The sequence below is a fragment of the Penicilliopsis zonata genome, assembly GCF_001890105.1.
Source record: "Penicilliopsis zonata CBS 506.65 unplaced genomic scaffold ASPZOscaffold_4, whole genome shotgun sequence".
Classification (NCBI taxonomy): domain Eukaryota; kingdom Fungi; phylum Ascomycota; class Eurotiomycetes; order Eurotiales; family Aspergillaceae; genus Penicilliopsis; species Penicilliopsis zonata.
The window spans coordinates 117,439-136,547 of NW_019208914.1; the positions used below are offsets into that span (position 1 = coordinate 117,439).

General features: G+C 53.6%; 7 protein-coding genes across 7 annotated transcripts; 1 reads left to right on the forward strand and 6 right to left on the reverse strand.

Moving 5' to 3' along the window:
* Positions 1-8: 8 nt before the first annotated feature.
* ASPZODRAFT_150406 (hypothetical protein) lies at positions 9-5,765 on the reverse strand (the record flags this gene model as incomplete). The annotated part of the gene is made up of 9 exons (XM_022725616.1): positions 9-2,051; positions 2,269-2,404; positions 2,933-2,934; positions 3,191-3,297; positions 3,382-3,900; positions 3,965-4,211; positions 4,265-4,395; positions 4,481-4,707; positions 4,786-5,765. 9 exons carry the CDS (start codon positions 5,763-5,765, stop codon positions 9-11), a joined length of 4,392 nt encoding a protein of 1,463 aa, XP_022582610.1.
* A 787-nt stretch (positions 5,766-6,552) lies between these two features.
* Positions 6,553-8,008, reverse strand: ASPZODRAFT_130031 (hypothetical protein). The gene is made up of 2 exons (XM_022722417.1): positions 7,386-8,008; positions 6,553-7,308 (listed from the first exon to the last, which is right to left on the reverse strand). The coding sequence occupies exons 1-2, from the start codon at positions 7,556-7,558 to the stop codon at positions 6,915-6,917; spliced, it is 567 nt and encodes a 188-aa protein (XP_022582611.1). The 5' UTR covers positions 7,559-8,008; the 3' UTR covers positions 6,553-6,914.
* Positions 7,846-8,310, reverse strand: ASPZODRAFT_130032 (hypothetical protein). Its single transcript, XM_022722418.1, has one exon. It carries the CDS (start codon positions 8,266-8,268, stop codon positions 7,924-7,926), a length of 345 nt encoding a protein of 114 aa, XP_022582612.1. The 5' UTR covers positions 8,269-8,310; the 3' UTR covers positions 7,846-7,923.
* A 568-nt stretch (positions 8,311-8,878) lies between these two features.
* Positions 8,879-10,408, reverse strand: ASPZODRAFT_130033 (hypothetical protein). The gene is made up of 3 exons (XM_022722419.1): positions 10,217-10,408; positions 9,628-10,155; positions 8,879-9,568 (listed from the first exon to the last, which is right to left on the reverse strand). The coding sequence occupies exons 1-3, from the start codon at positions 10,259-10,261 to the stop codon at positions 9,068-9,070; spliced, it is 1,074 nt and encodes a 357-aa protein (XP_022582613.1). The 5' UTR covers positions 10,262-10,408; the 3' UTR covers positions 8,879-9,067.
* Positions 10,409-10,608: 200 nt separating this feature from the next.
* On the forward strand, positions 10,609-11,667 carry ASPZODRAFT_46098 (hypothetical protein; the record flags this gene model as incomplete). The annotated part of the gene is made up of 1 exon (XM_022728370.1): positions 10,609-11,667. A coding segment is annotated over one exon (1,059 nt), but the record flags the coding sequence as incomplete, so codon positions are not given.
* A 424-nt stretch (positions 11,668-12,091) lies between these two features.
* ASPZODRAFT_62049 (hypothetical protein) lies at positions 12,092-13,913 on the reverse strand (the record flags this gene model as incomplete). The annotated part of the gene is made up of 3 exons (XM_022729044.1): positions 12,092-13,352; positions 13,414-13,603; positions 13,691-13,913. 3 exons carry the CDS (start codon positions 13,911-13,913, stop codon positions 12,092-12,094), a joined length of 1,674 nt encoding a protein of 557 aa, XP_022582615.1.
* An 884-nt stretch (positions 13,914-14,797) lies between these two features.
* On the reverse strand, positions 14,798-18,942 carry ASPZODRAFT_140439 (hypothetical protein; the record flags this gene model as incomplete). The annotated part of the gene is made up of 3 exons (XM_022724664.1): positions 14,798-16,013; positions 16,105-18,501; positions 18,575-18,942. 3 exons carry the CDS (start codon positions 18,940-18,942, stop codon positions 14,798-14,800), a joined length of 3,981 nt encoding a protein of 1,326 aa, XP_022582616.1.
* Between the last annotated feature and the right edge of the window lie 167 nt (positions 18,943-19,109).

Genomic DNA, 19,109 nt, shown 5'->3' on the forward strand with positions numbered 1-19,109 from the left:
ATGTGAGTCTACTCGGCTAGACTCTCGCGGAGGAGACTCTCATCGATCCCCTCTGCGTGGATGACGATCGGGGCCCGAGGCGGTGGCCGGAGCCCGAAAATCGGGCCTGACTGGTTCACGCCGGGGGATCTGAATCTGAAGAATGCAGGTAGCTCTGGTTTAGATTTGTCTGGGTCTTGATTGCTGGGCGCGGGTGTTAAGGATTCAGCGGTATCCTTCAGCTCTTGTTCGGAGGGGGAGGGAGCCACCCCCCACTTTCCCAACACCCAGCCGCCCATACGACGACCGAGCGTGGATTTCTTCGAGGGGATGGTGGAATCGGTGCTGGCCGTCTCGTGTGAAGTCACTGATGCGGCATCGGTGGGGACACTGTTGCCGCCGCCGTTACTGCTGCTGCTGCTGCTGGTGCTGGCAGCAACGGAGGCCAAAAGGAGCTTGGAAGACTGTTCAGGGATGCGGGGCAGAGAACCCTTATCTGCCATGATGGTGGTGGTGGAGATGATGGGTGGGGTGGAAAGCAAGCCGACGCTGGGTGCGACGATACGAGTAGGTGGGCGATAGGAACCACCGCTCACACCAATTCGGGCCGGGGGATGATGAAGACGGGTCGGGGTGTGGGTGTGGATGTCCATTCCTGCGATGGAGAAGAGGCTGTCGTGAGATGTCGAACGGCGGTGCAACGGGCGGAAGGCCACGACCCCGCTACTGCCAGTTGAATCTTCACTTTCTTCTGGGATGGTGGCATCCTGCAGCCCAAGACCATCGGAGGCATCGTTAAAATCCGGAGCATCGACATCAAACGACCGGAAGGGTCCACCGAAGGAGCTTTTGCGTCTTCGCCGTGGTGTGTATTCCGCCAGCGGGGAGCTAAAGACAGCGCTTTCCGGACTTGTAGGCTGTGAGGAGTCGAATCCATGGTCTGGGCGGTCGAAAATAAGAGAGGACCGGTACCCCGACTGGGGTGAACTGGCGAGGGAAGAGGAATCTGGGGGGATCGAGGCGGAGGTTTGAGATAGAATGGTAGATGCCGAGGAGACGGAGGAGCGAGGGAAATGCATTGCTGGCCGGTTGCTGTTGCTGCTGCCTAATAAGAGCGAACGCCTCTTCCGTCCCCGGCGGTGCGGCGTGGTAATCTTCTTGTCTTTAGTCGAGCTGACAGAGGAGCTGGGCGTGTGGTAGTGATGGTGGATGTGGAACTCTTGCGAGATGCGTCGCGCCGACAACGACATCTTGTCTTGCAATTCTTCGTCAAGGGTAGTTGATGGTAGCCGAGGGGTGCCCCCGTCATGTTCGTCATCAGCCGCTTGGTCCAGCGTAGTAGTAGTCAACGGCTGGTGTGACAGAATCTGTTCGCGCAGACTTTGTACCTCCTGGTTGGAGCTCTCAAGCATCTCGCGCAACTCGATGATGCCCATCTGCAAGGTAGCATTATCCTGTAGAATATCCCGCACAAAGCGCGAGACAACTGCGGTGCCGGCGGGAGGATTCCGGGCTAGGTCCGAGGGCGATGCAGCGCTCTTCAACCGGCCGTTGGCGCCATCAAGCTCGCGTTCGACCGCTCGGCGACGCTCCATCCTCTGGACAAGCTCGGCGTGGCGCTCCTTCTCCTCGCGGGCCTCTCGCTCGATACGATCGACCTGATCATGCAGGTCGCGCAGGGTGCACTCGGCCTTCTTCCAGCGCTGGACGGCGGAGCGCTCCCCGTTCTGGACGGACTGCAGACACTCCTGGAGACGAGTCTGTTCAGCCTCCATGGCGCCCAGCTGGGCCTCGAGCTGCGCCGCACGGTTGGCCGAGACGGCGAGCTGGGCAATCTCGGCCTGGGCGCTCTCCAGGCGGATAGTGAGGGCGCGAACCTGCGCATCAGACGAGGCGACGGCGCTATTCAGCCCCTCGAGCCGCTCCAGCAGGCTGCGGTTCTCCTCGACAATTCGGGCGTTCTCCGCCTGCACCTGGCGGCGCTCTTGCTCAAGGCTGTCTATGCTGGCGAGGAAATTGGCGCGGTCCTTTTCCGCCTCGGCCATATAGGACTCATGGCGATGGAGCAGAGCCTGCAGAGAAAAGGTCAGCGACGAGTGTGAGGGTGTATCCACCGAGACGGACATAATGGCAGGACACTAGTATAGCAGACATGTGTCGATAATACCAAGTCCCAAGCAGAGAGTAATTCGGGGGGGGAGACAGAGAGGGAGACAACAAAAAAAAAAGATAGGTGAGAGCGAGAGCTAGAGAGAGAGAGAGAGATAGAGAATGCCACAAGCCTCATACCTGACCTAAACGCGCGGCCATAGCAAGGTCCTTCTCGACCCCGGTGAGAGCGGCGTTATTATGGTCGAGGAATGCACAGTCATTCCGGCCACAGCAGCAGCGCAGCGCTGGAGCGGTGGACGAGTGGGTGGGAATGCTGGGGAGCATTGCAGAGGAATCCATGGTCGGGATGAGAATGTCCCTTGCCAGGATCGTCCATCGATGATAGCGTTACGTATGCAGACAGCTCAGCTTCCTGGTGATCTGATGGGCTGGCAGCCTGTCAAGAGAGTACGCGATGCCCAATACTGGGGATCTGAGTTGTTGTTGATGTGGTGGTGAATATGACCCGAAGAACAACTCATGGAGTCGAAGCGGTGGATTCTTTATGGTATGGTACTGTATGGTACTGTATAGTATGGTACTAGTTGGGAATTGCCAATACGGATACATTCGAAGCCTTGCTTTCTACTAGTATCTGTAGACATCATTATTGTCATGTCTCTGGAGTAGAATTTGGATTTATGGTCAGTATCGACGAATCACATCAAATATATTTAATTCTCATGCCTTTTCGGGGGTTCCTTAATATCGAAAGACTCCGTAAATAATATACATCTGACTTCCCCTTACAGTACACCGCTGTTACACTCTCATCGCGATAAGCGTTACACAACAGCAACACATCTACAGGCAAAGTGTCCGGTGTGACATGTTAATTCAAGTCATTGATAGTATTATTAGTATTTGGTTCTGGTGAATTGAGAGTCGTAAAGAGAGAGAGAGAGAGAGAAAAAGAAAAAGTACTCCGCTCTGCGGTACTGGACTGGTTCACTTTAACACAGCCATCCGTAGACGTTTACTCAGACAGGTGGGAGAGAATAGAGAGAACAAGTCTAGCCAAAGTGACCTATTGTCAGTTCAAGAGAAAGTCGCTACGCACATTGATAAACGCCCCTGCGCCACCGCCTTCGCTGATCTCGTTAACCAGTACCTCGGTCTGTTGGTATAGCCGTTCCAGCGCCGCGGAAGAAGATTTTCCAAGCGAGACTTGATAGAATCAGTATAAACATGCAGTAGGCAAATAGGAAAAGGGAAGAGTGGAAATGAGAGAGAAATGGAAGAAAGGAATACCTAAGATGGCCGAGTTCAGCTCCTCTGCAACAGTCACCCGTCCTGCCGGGTTGAGATGGTGCCCATGGACGGATCGTCGAGGGTCGGGATAAGCGACCAGCGAGAAGATGTCGTCCAGCAGCTTCTTGTCTCCGCCGGCGGGGAAGTCCATACGCAGCTGTTGCCCATACTGCACCGCCTCGGTCAGCAGGTCGTGGAACTGTGCGGTCTCGGGTTGCTCTTCAGTGTCCATGCGTTCGTCCGCGTCCCAACCGTCGTGCATCTGCTGGTCATCAAGCTCCATCTCTTCGAAGACACCGTTGTCATCAGAGACCGCGCCGTTGTTGGCAGCAGAAAGCTTGCCGCGTTTGGTGGCTGTGGCGGCGGACAACTCGTTACACTGCCGTATCATCTCGAGGAACTTACGGCAGCGGAGCTTGAAGTAGATGTGCGGGTTTTCATGCAGAACGTTTGGATAGTAGGCGTTGGTATATTTAAGGGCTTTGTCGATATCACCATCTACAATGGCGGCTCGAATCTCTGTTTTGTTTTTTGGGTATCAGCAAAGAGAAAGGAAAGGAGTGACGTCCAATTCTAGACTTACTCTGCCGGTTGATTGCCTCAACATCCTCCTTAACCTCGTACTTCTTGAGTGGCTCGGCGCGACTCTGTTGCAAAGCAGCCGACTCGGCGCCTACCTCCTCCGCAAAGGCTCGCGCCGTGTCGACATAGCCATCGTGCGCCAGGAACTGGGCTACGAGTTCTTGAAGTAAGGCGCTCTCGTCTAGAGGCGGTTGTAAGTTCGCGGTGGGGGTTGCGCTGATCTGGGAATATATGGCTCGCTTCTCTCGCTGTAACAATATCAGCAACGGTGTTACATGATGAAATGGCACAGTCTACATACCCGAACCATGCCATCGATATCGAAAACAAAGGGCTTCTGTCCGAAGTTGACCATCAAATGCACGTTCGGCTGTTTCTTCATTCCGACCGAGGGATAGAGATCGATATTTTTTAGTTCTCGAAAAGCATTTCCTAAACGATCAAAATTCAGCATGAGCTCAAACCCCTCCATCTAGTCTCAAGAAGAGAAAAGAAAAGAGAAAAAAAGAGGACCTACCTAAGAAACCACCGTTCTTGGTGAAAAATGCCGTCCCCGTTGAGAAATTCACGCCACAGCCGACCGTATCGTTCACGCCAAAGGTCGGCCCATACGGCCGGCTCTGACCCTGGCTCTCGCCAAAGAATGACTTGCCATCATCCCCGTGATATGCCCACGACTCGTGCTCCCACCCGGGCAGTCGCTCAACGGATGCCTTGTTGCTGGAAAAGCCGATTCCGATCATACTATTCCTGTGAGTAACCATCCCCAAAAAAAACATATATAGCTATCGAGCAAGGGGAGAGAAAAAAAAGATCGCCTACCCCTCTTTCGGTTTCGAGAGAATCGTGATTTCAAAGTAATATATCCCGCACTGCGGAGGCATGGGGTGGTCTGCTCGCACTGCAGCCGCCTCATGCTCGTGCTTGTTAACAGGTCCCGTGTAGCGGACCTCAAGCCCGCTGTTTGGCAGTTCGAGGGCGGCATACTTGTCCGCCTCGTTCCAGCGCGAGGGGAGCGGTTTCAACCGCTCTACGGCGGTATCATCATCATCATCGCCGCCGCCACTGCTGCTGGCTAGCGGCGGCTCCTTTTCGATGATATCGTAGGTCATGCCGCGGTGCGACGGCGCCATGCGATGTAGATTGACGTGGCTCGAGGAGGCAGACAGAGACGACGGGTTATTCGTCGTGGCGTTGGCCGAGGCGGCGGCGGCGGCAGCAGCGGCGGAGACATCACGCTGGGCAGCGATCTTGGCCCGATGGGCCGCCTCCAGACGAGCGATGTATCGAGAATTTCGGAGGTATGAGGGGATGAAGAAGGCCTCGGCGGCGGCTGCAGCAGCAGCTGCGGCTGCGGCTGCGGCTGCAGCGGTAGCATCATGACGAAGAAAGCCGCCGTAGGGATCGTAGCGGGGGACACCGGCGAACTTGCGAGAATAGGCTGGCAGCGAGGCCACCGAGGACCTCCAGCCCGGCTGTGCGGCCGATGACGAGGAAGGGTTCATCGTCATTTCTGCATCCAGACCGGAGGAAGGCCTGCTGCGGAGGCGGCCGTCAGAGTACAGCGGCGGCGGCGGGTAGGAGGTGGAAGTGGAGGCGGCGGCGGAGGAGGAGGTGGATGGGTTGTGATTATTGCTAGTACTGGCAAAGGCAGCAGTGCCGGAGAGCACAGAGGCGTAGGAGGAGCGGCGAGGCAGGGAGGAGAGTGGCGTCGGGGTCGTGGTGGAGGGTGAGGTGGTGGTTGTTGGAGGTACTCGTCGAGAAGCTCCACCACTGGATGGGGGGAACGAAGCATCAGTCATGCTGTCGTCGTGATGGGGGCCCTGCGGCAAGTCTGCCCAGTGGGTTCGGTCCACGCTGGCGTAGGGCTCTGGTGTGGGTATTCGCAGTATCTAGACTATCTCGCCGGTCGCCGGTCGTCGGTCGTCTGCTGCAGCTACTGGATTCCGGTTTCCTGGTAGTCTCGTGAGCTCGAGGTTTATGGTGTTTCCCGGTGTCGTCAATCACCGGTTCCGTGAGACGGCCGGAAACAGACAGCGTGACACTGTCACGGGCGACAAGAGGGGCTCAGCAGAGAGACTCGATAAACAGAGATGATAAACATCCGTATCGCTTAAATATCGACACTGGAATAGAGTGAGTGCACTGATGATGCCGAAGATAGGGGGGGCAGACGAGGATCGCACTGCGGGGAAAGACAGGCATCCCAGGTGCTGGAACAGGCTCGGGATAAGGTGTGGAATATCAACCCGAGGAATAATCGAATTATTATGCCATCAGGGCTATCTTTCCTCTTGCATGATCTCTAGAGCAGTTTATCTGCCTGTTGATCTAGTTATAGTATAGTTACTTCTCTTGCTGTTGTAGGCGTCGTACTAAGTAGTTAGTTAGTTACCTGGATATAGTTATATGTTGTGTGCCAGATGCTACCACCCAGATAATTTCTCTCTCTCTCTACATATAATTTGAAACCAATTATCGTACTAGAAATCAGAGATATTAAACAATAGCTAGAATATACCATATTATTCTAAAAATATATATCCTGTCGTACGATTGTTTGGCCAAGTAACCCCTGACCGTGTGATAGCCAGGATACATTATAAAGTATTAATTTATTAGGGATCCCTGAGAGAACCCGAACTGATGATATAGGAATGTCTTTCCAATACCTAGACTGTGATAATGCACTTTTGCATCCAACCCGATCCACGCATCTACTTACTACCTATTGATACAACGAAATAACCTCGACCAAATCCCATAATAAGCAATCCAACGGCCAGTCTGACCTTGAGAGTAAAGCATAAACAAACGAAACCCCACGCCGAAGCTGATACGCAAACAAACAAAGAGACAAACAACAAAAAAAAATAATGTACATGAAAGATAGAAAGATATGATAGGATGGATGAATTAGATAAGATGAAGAGACGAAACGAAGAGTTGAATCACGCCGTCATGGCAATAGGCGCCGCGGCTGAATCGACCATCGTAGGTGGCAGCGGAGTGAGATCGCCGTCACCTAGGTTGCTCTTCTCGCTGGGAACGCCGCTGGCGCTGTGATTGGCCTTGCTGTCACTATCGCCCGTTTCGAGGGCGGACGTCTCCTTGGCATCGCCGCTGTCCTCGGTCTTGGGCGGTTTGGGCGAGCGCCAGGTGGGCAGCTGCCAGAGGATTCCCGTGAAGCTCTTGAGTTGCAATGGCTTGCGCTCCCACTTGCGACAGGGAGCTCCCGTACGGTCGAGTGCTCGTAAACCAGCATTGATGGCTCCCGTGTTGGCCTTGGGGCCTAGTTTATGACCCGCGGCGGTCAACTTGGTGTGATCAATGGTACCGTCCTCCCTACCGTTATAGTTAGCAAAACTGCCAAAGACAACAACAACAACAGCAGCAACGAAAAAGTAAGAGAAAAAAAATACGTACAGTCTCGGTTTTTTCTTCGGTCCAGGCTTCCCTCTTGGCTTCGACGCACTGTCTCCATTCTGTGCCAGAGCTCTCTTTGTGCCTGGTTTGGGTCCGGGCATGCCTTTGCGTCGCAGGGCCTCTGCAGCAGCGGTACCGGCCGCCGGGGTCGAGGCTGCGTCCGATGCATTGTCAACAGATGAAGCCGGCAGCACAGGATCGGTTGCAGAAGAAGCGGGCGAGGAGGGCTCTTTGACCTTGGCCGGCGAGGCGCCGAGCTCCTCCTTGACCTCGCCGGCGAACTGGGCGAGCAGGTTCGAGGGCAGTCGTAGCACAACAATGGCCTTGGAGGGTCCAGACCGGCTGGAGCGGCCGAGAGTAGAGGTGTTGTTTGAGGCAGGCATGGCGTAGGCGTCTAGGTGCGTAGATGTGTAGATGTGTAGGCGTGAGTAAGTGAGTGATTGAGTGAGTGCGAGAGAGAGAGAGAGAGAGAGAGAGAGAGAGAGAGAGTATGTGAGGGAAGTGTAAATTAGGAAAGACAGTGTGGACGAAGGTTCAAGTATTGTACAACTGTTGGATGAGTTGGGAGTCGAGAGTTAGGGAAGGCGACCGGGCGACCGGGCGCGACCGTGGAGAGGGTGTGCGTCGAGCCAACACTTCGGAGGGCGAAAGCGGGCGGCGAGTTTGGCTTTTTTTCAGTTCAGGGAGCGGCGAGGATCTGGTAGGCGCTGGCTCGAGGTGAGGATGACATAGTACGATGGAGGGTGTCGGGAGGATGAAGAGGGTGTCGGGAGGGGGAATGGGAAAAAAAAATGGGACGGAAGAAGAAAAGAAGGAGGGAAGAGGGGGATGGAGCCGGGAGGGCCGCAGAAAGGGATGATGGGATGTCGGAGGCCTCATTGTGGTGTTATTTTTCTCGTCTCGCAGGCCGATGGACGAGAGAACGATGGCTGGTTGTTACCCGTACAGTGTGGTGGTCTGTTCCGTATTGGTATTGACCGTCACAGCCGCGGTATTGATACGCTTACTACTCAGTTACTAGGCGGCCACCTTCGTCTAAGACACAGTAAAACACACCCGGGCAGAGTTTCTCGTAAGTAAGCCGGATCCCAGTACACAATCAGTACACAATACTAGTAACACCCTCAATGATTCCGTTAATCCATCCCAACTCTGGATTTGCTCCGCCGTCAACGCTAACAGTGACGATTCCACGGCTTCGATTCCTGACAGTGGGACAATGCCTGCTAGCTGAGGTCATCGAAGGAGAAAAATCGAGAGGGTATTACCGGACCCTTGCATCTTCGACTCTTTGATTGACGCTGTCGGGTCCATTATCACTCTTCATTCACCCTATCGATCGAACGAGTCTCAAGGGCTACCTAGCACCCAATAAAGATTTACGCGGTCGGGCTGAGGTACGGACGGACAGCTAAGAGGTTCAAGGTTGAATACGGCGCCACCATATTGATTGCCCGAGACAGAATGACCTCGTCTGACCTGTCGGATGATTGACCAGTAATCCTATTGACTATACTAGTAGCTGTAACTATCTAGTTACTATCTAGCACCTACTACCTAGGCACCTACACTGACTCTGCATTGTACGTACTTTGGGTAATCTGTCTTATGTAAGAACTAGCCGACAATGGTAGCTAACGTATACTATACACCACATTATAATAAGAAGATGTAGGTATTAATCCACTTTGCCACTTTTCCTGCGGTCGATGACCGTCTTCACCGCACGCTGCACCTCTGGGCTGCCCCGCACACTGCCCAGCACGAGCCCTTCGCGCATTCCCTTCCGCAAAGTTGTGACGCTCTCGCCGTCCCCACGAAAGGGCGCCAGGCCTAGCTGGAGTAGTCGCGTCGCCTCAATCTCCGTCGCCCGCGACAGCTGTGTCAGCTGGCCTAGCCGCTGCACAAGCTGCGGCGGCAATCGCTCCGCAGTCGATTTTCCTGGGTCCGGCGGCGTGAGTTGCGAGATGAAGATGTGGAGCGTCACCGAGGCACGCCGAGCGAGTGTCACGATTTGGAAGGGTAGTAGGTAAAAGTGGTTCGGACCCGAATTCGATGGAGAAAATATCAAATCTCTCAGCGCGGGAGGAACAAGCGAGACAGGCATAAAAAGCGCCAGCGGGTGTGTGAGCAAGGCAATCTCCAGCGTAATCAGGGCTGCAAACGTGTAGAACCGCCACTAGAAGGGTAGAACGATCAGCAACCGGATCCCCAAGAATTCCAAGATATGTTACGCACATAGCGTCCCCAGTCCGACCACCAGACAAAATTCAGGCACAGAACGGTCGCCAATCCGCCGATGTATTGCGGGATCATCCGGTGTAGTGCCGTAAAGACAAAGTCTTGCATCGTTTTCTGCTCCCCCCATTCCAGCATGTCCGGTCCGAATCGGTCATACGCGAATCGTTTCGCAGGGTTTAAGAGGGTGTCCTGGGCTAGCTTCAAGTAGACAAAGTATGCGTCCGACGCCCCCGCGTCTCCGGCAGCTACTTTGTCGGGATGATGTTGTGCGGCCAGCCGTCGGAATCGCGACTTGATTGTTTTGTCATCCGCAAGTGGAGACACGCCCAAATGTTGATAAAAGTCGCCCGCAACCTGTACCTGGTGGAATGTTTCATATAGCGTGTACAGCAGATAGCTTGTCACTACCAAGATGAAAATCCGCCGGCGGTGTCGAGTCCATCGCGGCGACGGTGGCTGCGGTCGCGGTTCGCCGGCCCTGATCGTGATCCCGTAGTACACATTCTGTAGAAACGATGTCGCATACTGATTCATGCTTCAGATGAGCGAGGAGGTCAAGAAAACAAGCATCCACCACGTCACTTACATTCGGCAGGAAGGCCCATCCGATATAGGACAGGAGAGACGACATTGTCTGCTCGTGAAATGGCCTTTCCTTTCACATCAAGTGGCGTTAGAAGGCGGGGAATCCCGCTAATCTCCAAGAGTAAACGAGCCAGCAACAGCCTCGACACGTAAATCGGGAGTCTGGACTCTGGAGGTGTCAACTGTGTCGGCTGTTGTTGCTCGAGACTATAAAATCACGTGTTCATTTCAACATTAATGATCACGTTTTGAGGCTTCACCGCATATTTCACCGCCTTCCTATCGTGCCCACAGAAATGCCGCTCGAAAAAAAGTTCTCGACTAGGAAAGAACGAACCTCTCAGTCTGTCTGTCGTCGACAGCTCTGCAGAACAGTGCAATTGTGTGCGAACAATGGCGCCCGACACAATGGATATCGATTCGGATCCCGTACCGTCTGTAGCGACAGATATTGAGCGGAAGCGGAAACACAAGTCCAAGGACAGCACGTCGTCGAAGAAGCGCAAGCAAGAGTCGAATCTCCTCGTCAGCGAGACCGCCAAGGAGAAGAAGAGCAAGAAAAAGTCCAAGGGGCAGGGCAAACAGACTACAGCTTCGAAGAAAGAGGTCGCGGTTATCCCCGATTCGCCGTACAGCCTCGTCACCTCAACGCTCTATCTTCCTTTATCACCCATCTCCATCTCCCCAACTCACGCCCTCGCATCGCTGCTGGCGGAACACCTTTCCCCATTGCTGCTCACCTACTACCCGCCGCTGAAGGGCGTTGTGCTGGCGTATTCCAATGCGTCGATATCGGGTGAACCGCCCTCATCCTCGTCATCGCCGACATCCGGCCAACAAGATCCCAACCCACAGCCATTGACACTGGCAACGACAGCAAACGAATACGGGGTGCTGTACGTCTACCTGACTGCTACTTTCCTCGTATTCCGTCCGCAGCGGGGCCAGATTCTGGAAGGATGGGTCAATGTTCAGTCAGAAGGATTTTTGGGTGCCGTGGTGTTGAACTTGTTCTCTGTGGGCATTGAGCGAAAGAGACTGCCTCCAACCTGGCAATGGGTCCCTCCCGGGGAGGAGACCGGCACAGACAGTGATGCTGTTCCGAGTACGAAACCTGGATCCGATGATGATGACGACTCAGACGGACTGGTCAGCTTCAACCCTGACAAAGAGCATTTCAAGCCCGTTCCGCTGGCGTCAAACGAAAACCCGCTCTCGGACACGCTGAACTTGGTCCCCTCTTCTTCCCTGGAAAACCCCGACGCAGGGGCAACGGGATACTTCCAGTCCGTCTCCGGACACCAGGTTCGCGGCACGATCCGGTTCCGCGTCGTCGACGTGGATGTGATCCCGGGTTCAGAGCGTGATCGAGGATTCTTGAGCATCGAGGGTACGATGCTCTCACCGGAAGAGGAAGCCAAGTTGGTCGCTGAAGAGCGCAGCGGTGTGTTACCAGCTTCATCGGCGGCCGAACGTACGGGGCAGTCGGAGTTCGTGGTGGTTGTGTCGGGGGCGCTCAATGACTCGCAGCCTGAGGTTGCAGAAATCGAGATGCCGAGCAAGAGTCAGACAAAGGGCACGAAAAAAGAGAAAAAGAAGGAAAAGGCCAAGTCCAAGTCGAAGGAGAAATGACAGCACTGAACAGATAGATGTATATCAGCAGTTATTATGATTGATTTCAACATATTTTTTTGGTTTATATTCGTCATGGCGTCAGGTGAAGCTAAGATATTTCCTATTCGCTAGATAACAATCTACATGTATCAAATCTACAGAATGCATGTAGTTATGCAGTGTACGGCCAACTTTGAAGAGTTCAAAAACTGGATAGCCCTAGCGCTTAAAGTATAACTACCTAACCTACTTGTCACTGATATTAAATAGTAACATTTTTTGGCACCTCCACAGCCAGAACATCCACCCCGCCCTCTATCTCGGACTTGGTAGGCATGTTGCCCCGCCTCATCAGCTCGGAGCACTTGGTCATGATAGGGTCCATGCCCATGGTCGCGACGGCGACGACGGTCTCACCCTTGCAGTAGTACGCGACAAACTTGGCGTTCTCAGGCTCCCCCTTCATCACGAGCGAGTCCCATCCGTTAGGAGTGTTGCCGCAGTAGCGCAGCTGGGCGCCGAGGGCAGACCAGAAGATGGGGATGAAGCGTTTGGGCTTCAGCAGTTTTTGCGACGACGAGAGGCTGTGGACGATGGCGCGGGCGACGCCCCGGCCGGCATTCTGCGCCACGTTCCAATGCTCGATGCGCGTGTAGGTGCCCGTCCCCGGATCGGTGCCGGGTCCGTGATACGGGTACGTCGCGATATCACCGATGGCGTAGACGTCATTCTGCAGACTGGGCACGGCAAAGAACTCGTCCGTCTTGATAGAGCCGTCTTTCTCCAGCTGGATGGCTGGGTTACCCCGCAGGAAGTCCGTGGCAGGGCGGACTCCGACGCCAATGATGACCAGGTCCGCAGGGAGGACAGTACCGTCCTGCAGGTGCACGGCGCCGACTACACTAGAGTCGGACTCTGACGGGGTTGCCTTGGCCACGGAGGCGTTCAGGTAGAATTGCACACCGGCTTTCTCGAGGTTGCGCTGGAAGATGCGGCCGACTTGGTCGCCCATGATGCGCTCCATGGGGGCCGATTCCATTCCGACAATGCTGACCTGGTTCTCCTTGGATAGGGCATTGCCGACTTCCATTCCAATGAAGGAACTACCGATGACGACGATCTTCTTGCCCTTGTCGCCCACGGCCTGCAGGATGTTCTGCACGTCCGTGATGAAGCGTAGAAGAAAGATGTTCCCCAAGTCCTTGAACCCAGGCAAGGGTAGAGTGCGAGGAATACCGCCCGTGGCAAGAACCAGCTTCGAGTATGGGACGGTCTTGCCGGACTTGGTAGAAACCTTCTTGCCCGAGAAATCCACCGAGGTCACTTCGTCGGAAATGGTTTCTATCGACGCTGCATCGTACCACTCCTTGGGGCGCCATTCGATCTTTTTAGGGTCAGGGATTAGCGCTTTGGAAAGCTTGGTCCGGTCAATAATGATGTTGAGTTCCGTCGAGATGATCGTGATTGCTCCTTTGTACTTCAGTTCGCGAATTGCCTGGATCACACCGAGAGTTCCGCTTCCACTATTGATAGTGAGATTAGCCCAGTAACAACCAACTAATCCAAAGCAGAGAGAAGTCCTACCCTCCAACAATGACCACTCTGTCTGGCGCCGAAGCACTGCATTTAAACACCGGGTCTCGTTGACCAGATTTGATGGCGGACTCGTCTCCCTTGATATACACCGCGCCGTTCTTCTCGTAGACCTCAAACTTGTTCAGGGCATTTGGGGCTGGTGCATCTTCCACATCGCCAGTATAGATGTTGAAGCAAGCTGTTCAAGAAGGGGTTGTTAGCCTTCGCTTTTTAAAGAATGCTGTCCTAGTCAACCTAGGCAAGTAACTGATAGGTAGGGACTGACCTCCATGCCAAGGACAAGTGATGCGTCCATCCGGCGAAACCACCCCAAGCTTCATCGGAGCGCCGTAATGGGTGCACTTGGGGCTCATGGCATGGACCTGCCCGTCAAACTTAAGGACCAGGACCTTGCCATCCTGCACGCCCTCCACCTCGGACTCGACCTTGTCAAACTCTTTGATGTCTGTCAAAGATGAGATGTCCTTGAGCCTGAATTCTTGCGCCATCTTTGCCGACGCTGTCCCTGATAATGCCCGGTAATGTCTTGATATAGGCACTTTGAGTGAACGAGGAGGAGAATGAATACAACGCTGCCACACAGAACGACAACGTCGACTCGTCTGCAAGGAAATGAAACTCCGACGACTCGAGCAAAGAAGCTGAAGAGATGCCTGGCGAGACAATAGGCCCAACCGCCAGCTAGTGACAAGGATACCAACACCGGGGCGGGGGAGGGGTCGCTGCATGTGGATGGTTTCGAAGGTAACTTCTCCTTCTCACTACCACGCGGGATTAGGTACATGTAGCTCTTACGGAAACTTCCTAGCCAATCCACGACAATTACAATGGAAACCCAAGCCGGAATGAAATACCTACCTAACCAGTGTCCATTATTGGCTTATTTGGTAGTATTGAATCAGGAGCTCTCTGCAAGTAGGTGCTAGGTACACAATACCACGCTTGCGCTGCGTGCTGTCGTCCGTTCATCTTCCACTGTCATATCATGCTGTGAGCTGGGTTTCGGAACTCATCGGGACTGTATCTGCGCCCAGAAAACCGGGTTTCCTGGACATGTCAACAGGCGTTTCTGCGTTGTGCGCCATCAGAATGGCGACAAGGCGAGGGGACGATGACGTCGTAGCAGTAGAGCAAGCGGCCAATCAAGACCGACGTTTTGTAATGGGTCATTAGTTTTTCTGCCTCAGGCATGGTTGATATATAGAAGGGGCGAAAATCATAAAGTCATAGTCATATCATACGTTAGTTCTATCCTAGCTATGTACTGGGATGTATCTGCATGGAGGCAAAGCCTTCCGAGTCGATATGTGCAGCAAAGAAAAGAAAGACATGTACATCTAGCTAGTAACGCTCAGTTCTTTGTAATGAGAGTTCACGCGGTCCGCTGGCGTTGTCGGACGGGTATCTTGCTGGGTGAGGTGACACTGAGCTCTTTTATCCTTTGAATTCGTCCGCCGGCCGACGAACGTGTTGTACGCTGGCTCGACGGAATGTTCTTCTGCACCCAGCCGGGTCCCCTTGGGAGTCGGTGACTCTTGGCAAAGTCCTCGTCACTTCCACCAGGAGACACCGGGGGGCTGGACTGGGTCAGATCCACGATCTCAGACATTTGTGATAATATTGGCTGTGCCGAAGGTACCTCATCGTCGGGTTGATGGCTCTGTAGAGAAGGGACGTTGTCGTCATGGTCGATGTCGCCATGGATGCCGACATCGAGGCCGACGCCAGAATGGTTGGAGGCCTCGTCGTCAGATCCCTCGTAGTTTGGAATCAGGGATGACAACCGTAACGGAGACGAGTGCGCCAGAGACTCTTTCTGCCTAGTCAAATGGTCCGATGACGAGGAGTGAAGCAAAGGACTATCGGTGGGCGGGTCGTCGAACATCATCGGGCCGTCCAGTGAGCCCAAGGCTTCTAGGCGTTTGCGCTCCGCATAGGCTTTGTCAATGGCGTAAAATGGGTTGGGAACCACAGATTCGGCGTCGGAGTCTGAACTCTCTTCATTGGATTTCCGGCGCTTGGATGGTCGAGGGGAGTTGACCTCGGAAGCGTCAGTCTTGCGTTTAGTCTCAGGTGATGCTCCGTCGTCTCGAGGGCTGCCATCTCCCAGCTCTCCCATCTGTACGCCCATAACTGATGATGTATCGTCTAAAGAATCAGTCGGCACCGCATAAAACAGGTTCGACCTGCGCGGTGAGCTCAGCAGGTCTTCACCCGGATCGTCGGGGGCAGCATCATAGTCCGACCCATTTGTGCTGTCTTCGACGTCGTCGATGCCCTGGCATGCGATGGTGACCTCCATCGAGGCAGCCGTCGTGTCGAACAGTTCCTGAGATCTCGAAACGTTGGGAGTCGGCGTCATGCTCTGGGGATTGGACGAAAATCCCCGGAAGACAGGTGAGTCAGGCCCTAGACTCGCGTCGCTCTCCCCATCGTTTTCTTTTTGATGTCTTGGAGTCCGTGTGACAGTAACATTAGGCCAAAATATCTGCGTAAGATCACCCTCTACTTCGACTGGTGACTTCTCTTCTTCTTCTACTACGACAGGAACGATGTGGTCCACGGAATCGGGTTCTTTGGGAGAAGGGCTTAATTGTGAGTTGAAGAACAACAATAGGCAGTATGGAGAGGAAAAGCGGAAAAAGAAGAAGAGAAAAAAAAAAGAATCAAATCACTGACATGCTGGCTTCTTGCGAATCAACTCGGTCTAACTTATCAGTTTGTCCTGCCGCCCGTAGAAGCTTCGGTTCGATGAGCTCTGCAAACGACATTTCCCGAACACCATCGTCCTCCACATCATCGTCTTCGAGGCCCGGCATCTCAAATCCGCTGTAAGCCCTCGCACCGTCTTCATCCAGGGTGTTGTCTTGTTGACGACGATCACGGTCGGCCAATTTAAACCTGATAATTCCATCATCCACGCCTTCAACCTCTGCGACTCGATAGTCTGAAACCTTTGGTTGCCAGTTGGTATCCTTGGACATGTCAAGTTGCTTGAAGGCAACAATAGATCCTGGCTTCAAATCACCTTCCGATAGAGACGGAACCGAGCTCATGTCGCTCGGAAGGACCGGAAGGTCTCTGTACTGGCTATCGCCTATTTCGTGATCGGCCTGAACCTGATTCTCTAAAACCGCGCCCTCCGGCTGGACCGCATCATCGTAGTCCAACAACAGTTCAGCATTCGAGTAATCATTCGAGTAGTCATATGGATAGCCATTATTATCGTCTCCGTACTCTTCCTCGGCTTCTTGATACACCAAGGCCCTCTTTCTCTTTCTTTTCTTCTTATTCCAGCCGTTCTGCTGATTGATGATCTCTAAGGCTTCCTCATCCCAGCGCTGCTCGAAAGGAAAAGGTGGCGCTTTCAATTCAATGTCCGAGAAGACGCATTCTGTCGCTTTGACCACCAGTTTTTCCTGCCAGTTTACTTCCGAAACACGTTCCGGTGCAATAGCTGGAGCAGCCAGGGATACAGACCGAGGCTGAAACTGCTGGAGTTTCCCTGCAAGCTTCTTTCGGGTATTCTCTTCCTCCTCTTTTGATTTTGGTGTTTTGACACCCAGAGAACCAAATAGAAGCCGTCGGGTACTTCCCACATCCAGCGTCCGTTTTCTAGGAGACTGGACTGATGTTTCCAGGGCCGATGAAAGCGTCGTTATATCATCAGGCACCACTGCTATCTCTTCAGTTGCTTCCCGAGTGCTTTTTTTCCTAGGCGGGACATTTTCTTTTTCGGGGAAATCATCGATATCGACACCGCCGGCCTGAATATCCCGAAGCAACTTCAGCCTTTTGGCTTCAAAAGCTGATCTCTCCTTCTCCTTAGCCTCGGACTTCTTGTTAGGAGCCGGATTTTCAGCGGGTACATTGTCGGTCTCATTCAAAGCTGCGGGGTACCAACTACCATTGGTCTCTTCCCATGCCCGCAATGCGGCAAAGTCAGCCTCAGGAGGGAGAGCACCGAGTTCTTTGAGCTTAGAAAGCCGACGTCGCATTTTGCACCGTTGGTTGGATTTCTTTGTCCTTAGTGAGCCCCGACCTGGTGGGTTGGCCTTTGAAGGCTCTAGGCGAGCAAGGGCAGCTGTCGTGTTCTCCTCGTCCTCTGAGTCGGAGGATGCAGACTCTTCGTCCGCATCGGACCCCGACTCAGAGTCTTCTTCAGAGTGGGATGTCATGTCTTCGGAGTCTGACGCGGAAGATTCTTCTGATTCCGAATCCGACTCTTCGGACTCGCTGGTGGATCCTTCGTCCTCCTCGACATCACTTAATTCAGCCGAAGAAGATATAGATTCACTGTCCATCTCTTCGCTATCGGAAGCGAGGATTTCCGGGAGCGCCACTTCGATTTTGGACTTGACTGGCGCCGGTTGACTAATGTCGTTCGAAATCATCTTTTGGAAGCGGACAACTTTGGACTCTCTCCGTGGGGAGTTTGATACAGGAGACCGCTCATTGGCCGTGAAGAAGGTGGTGGATGGTGACTTTGATATCGACTCATCCATCGCCTTGGGGCTTCTCAGACGTAGAGAATATCCAGACCGGTTCACCTTCTCGTCCGCCGCATCCGAGATATCGCGAATACCAGAAGCTTCCAGATCCTCCTTCAAATCCAAGAGCTCATCAGCAAGATCTTCGCCTTCGTGGTCGGAGACATCTGCGTCGCTTTCGGAGTCCTGCTCCTCTTCCGGTTCGGGAAGCCTGTGTCTGATCACAGTGCCTTCTCCCTCTTCGTAATCGCCATCTTCATCTGGCTCTTCTTCTTCCTCGGACGGTTGTTCTTCATCCTCACGCAAAGCCGCAACTTGGGTATCGAAGATTGTGCCATGTTGAGGGGGCAATGGTGCCCATTCGGTGTCTTCCTCTTCGTAGCCTGCATTACCTGCCCACCCTGACAGAAGAGTGCGCCGCTTTTTGCGAGGAGGAATGGAAATCGCTGGTCTGGACGAGGAAGTTCGCTTCAGGAACGGGCGGCCAAAAGCCACTCCGTCAATAAGATGTTTTCCGTCGGCCGATATCTGGTGACGGCCACACAATCTCCTTGCTCGCAGATCCGAGGTTTGTAGAGCGCGAATTCTGGAATCAAAAACCACATCATATTAGTCACATGAGTTTTAAACTTGTAATAGGAGGGGGAAAAAAAACTTACACGACCTCATCACCGTCTCTGAGTAATCCCTCAACTTCCATGAAATGAAGGCACTCCGAACCCGCCACTTCGACAGCATAGTCTTCCAACCCCCACTGGCCACTGGATTCGTAATCCTCCAAAGTCGGCTCAGTCTCTAGCGGGACGACCTCGTTAACATCCTCCAGGAGCTGTGCGACAGTGTATCCGCCATTCGAGAAGGCCGCGTTCGGAGCCCGCGAAGATGTAATTGCCGAGGCCGAGGCGGGCACGATCGACGAGGAGGAAGTTGACGCACCCCCGCTAAGTCCAGAGGGCGAGACAGCCGTCGTCCAGAGAATGCGCGTTACGGGCAGCCCGTGACGCTGGATGACGAGGTGAAGGCGCATATTTTTTTTTCTCTTTTGGAAGAGGAAGCACTCTTTTGACAGTCTAGTACCAGCACATTTGAGAGTGAAAGAGAAATGTGATTATTCTTTACTTCTTTTCTTTTTGTTACTTCCAAACCCGACACGGATAAGGGACTCTTCTTCGACGTTGACGCGTAGAAAGTGCG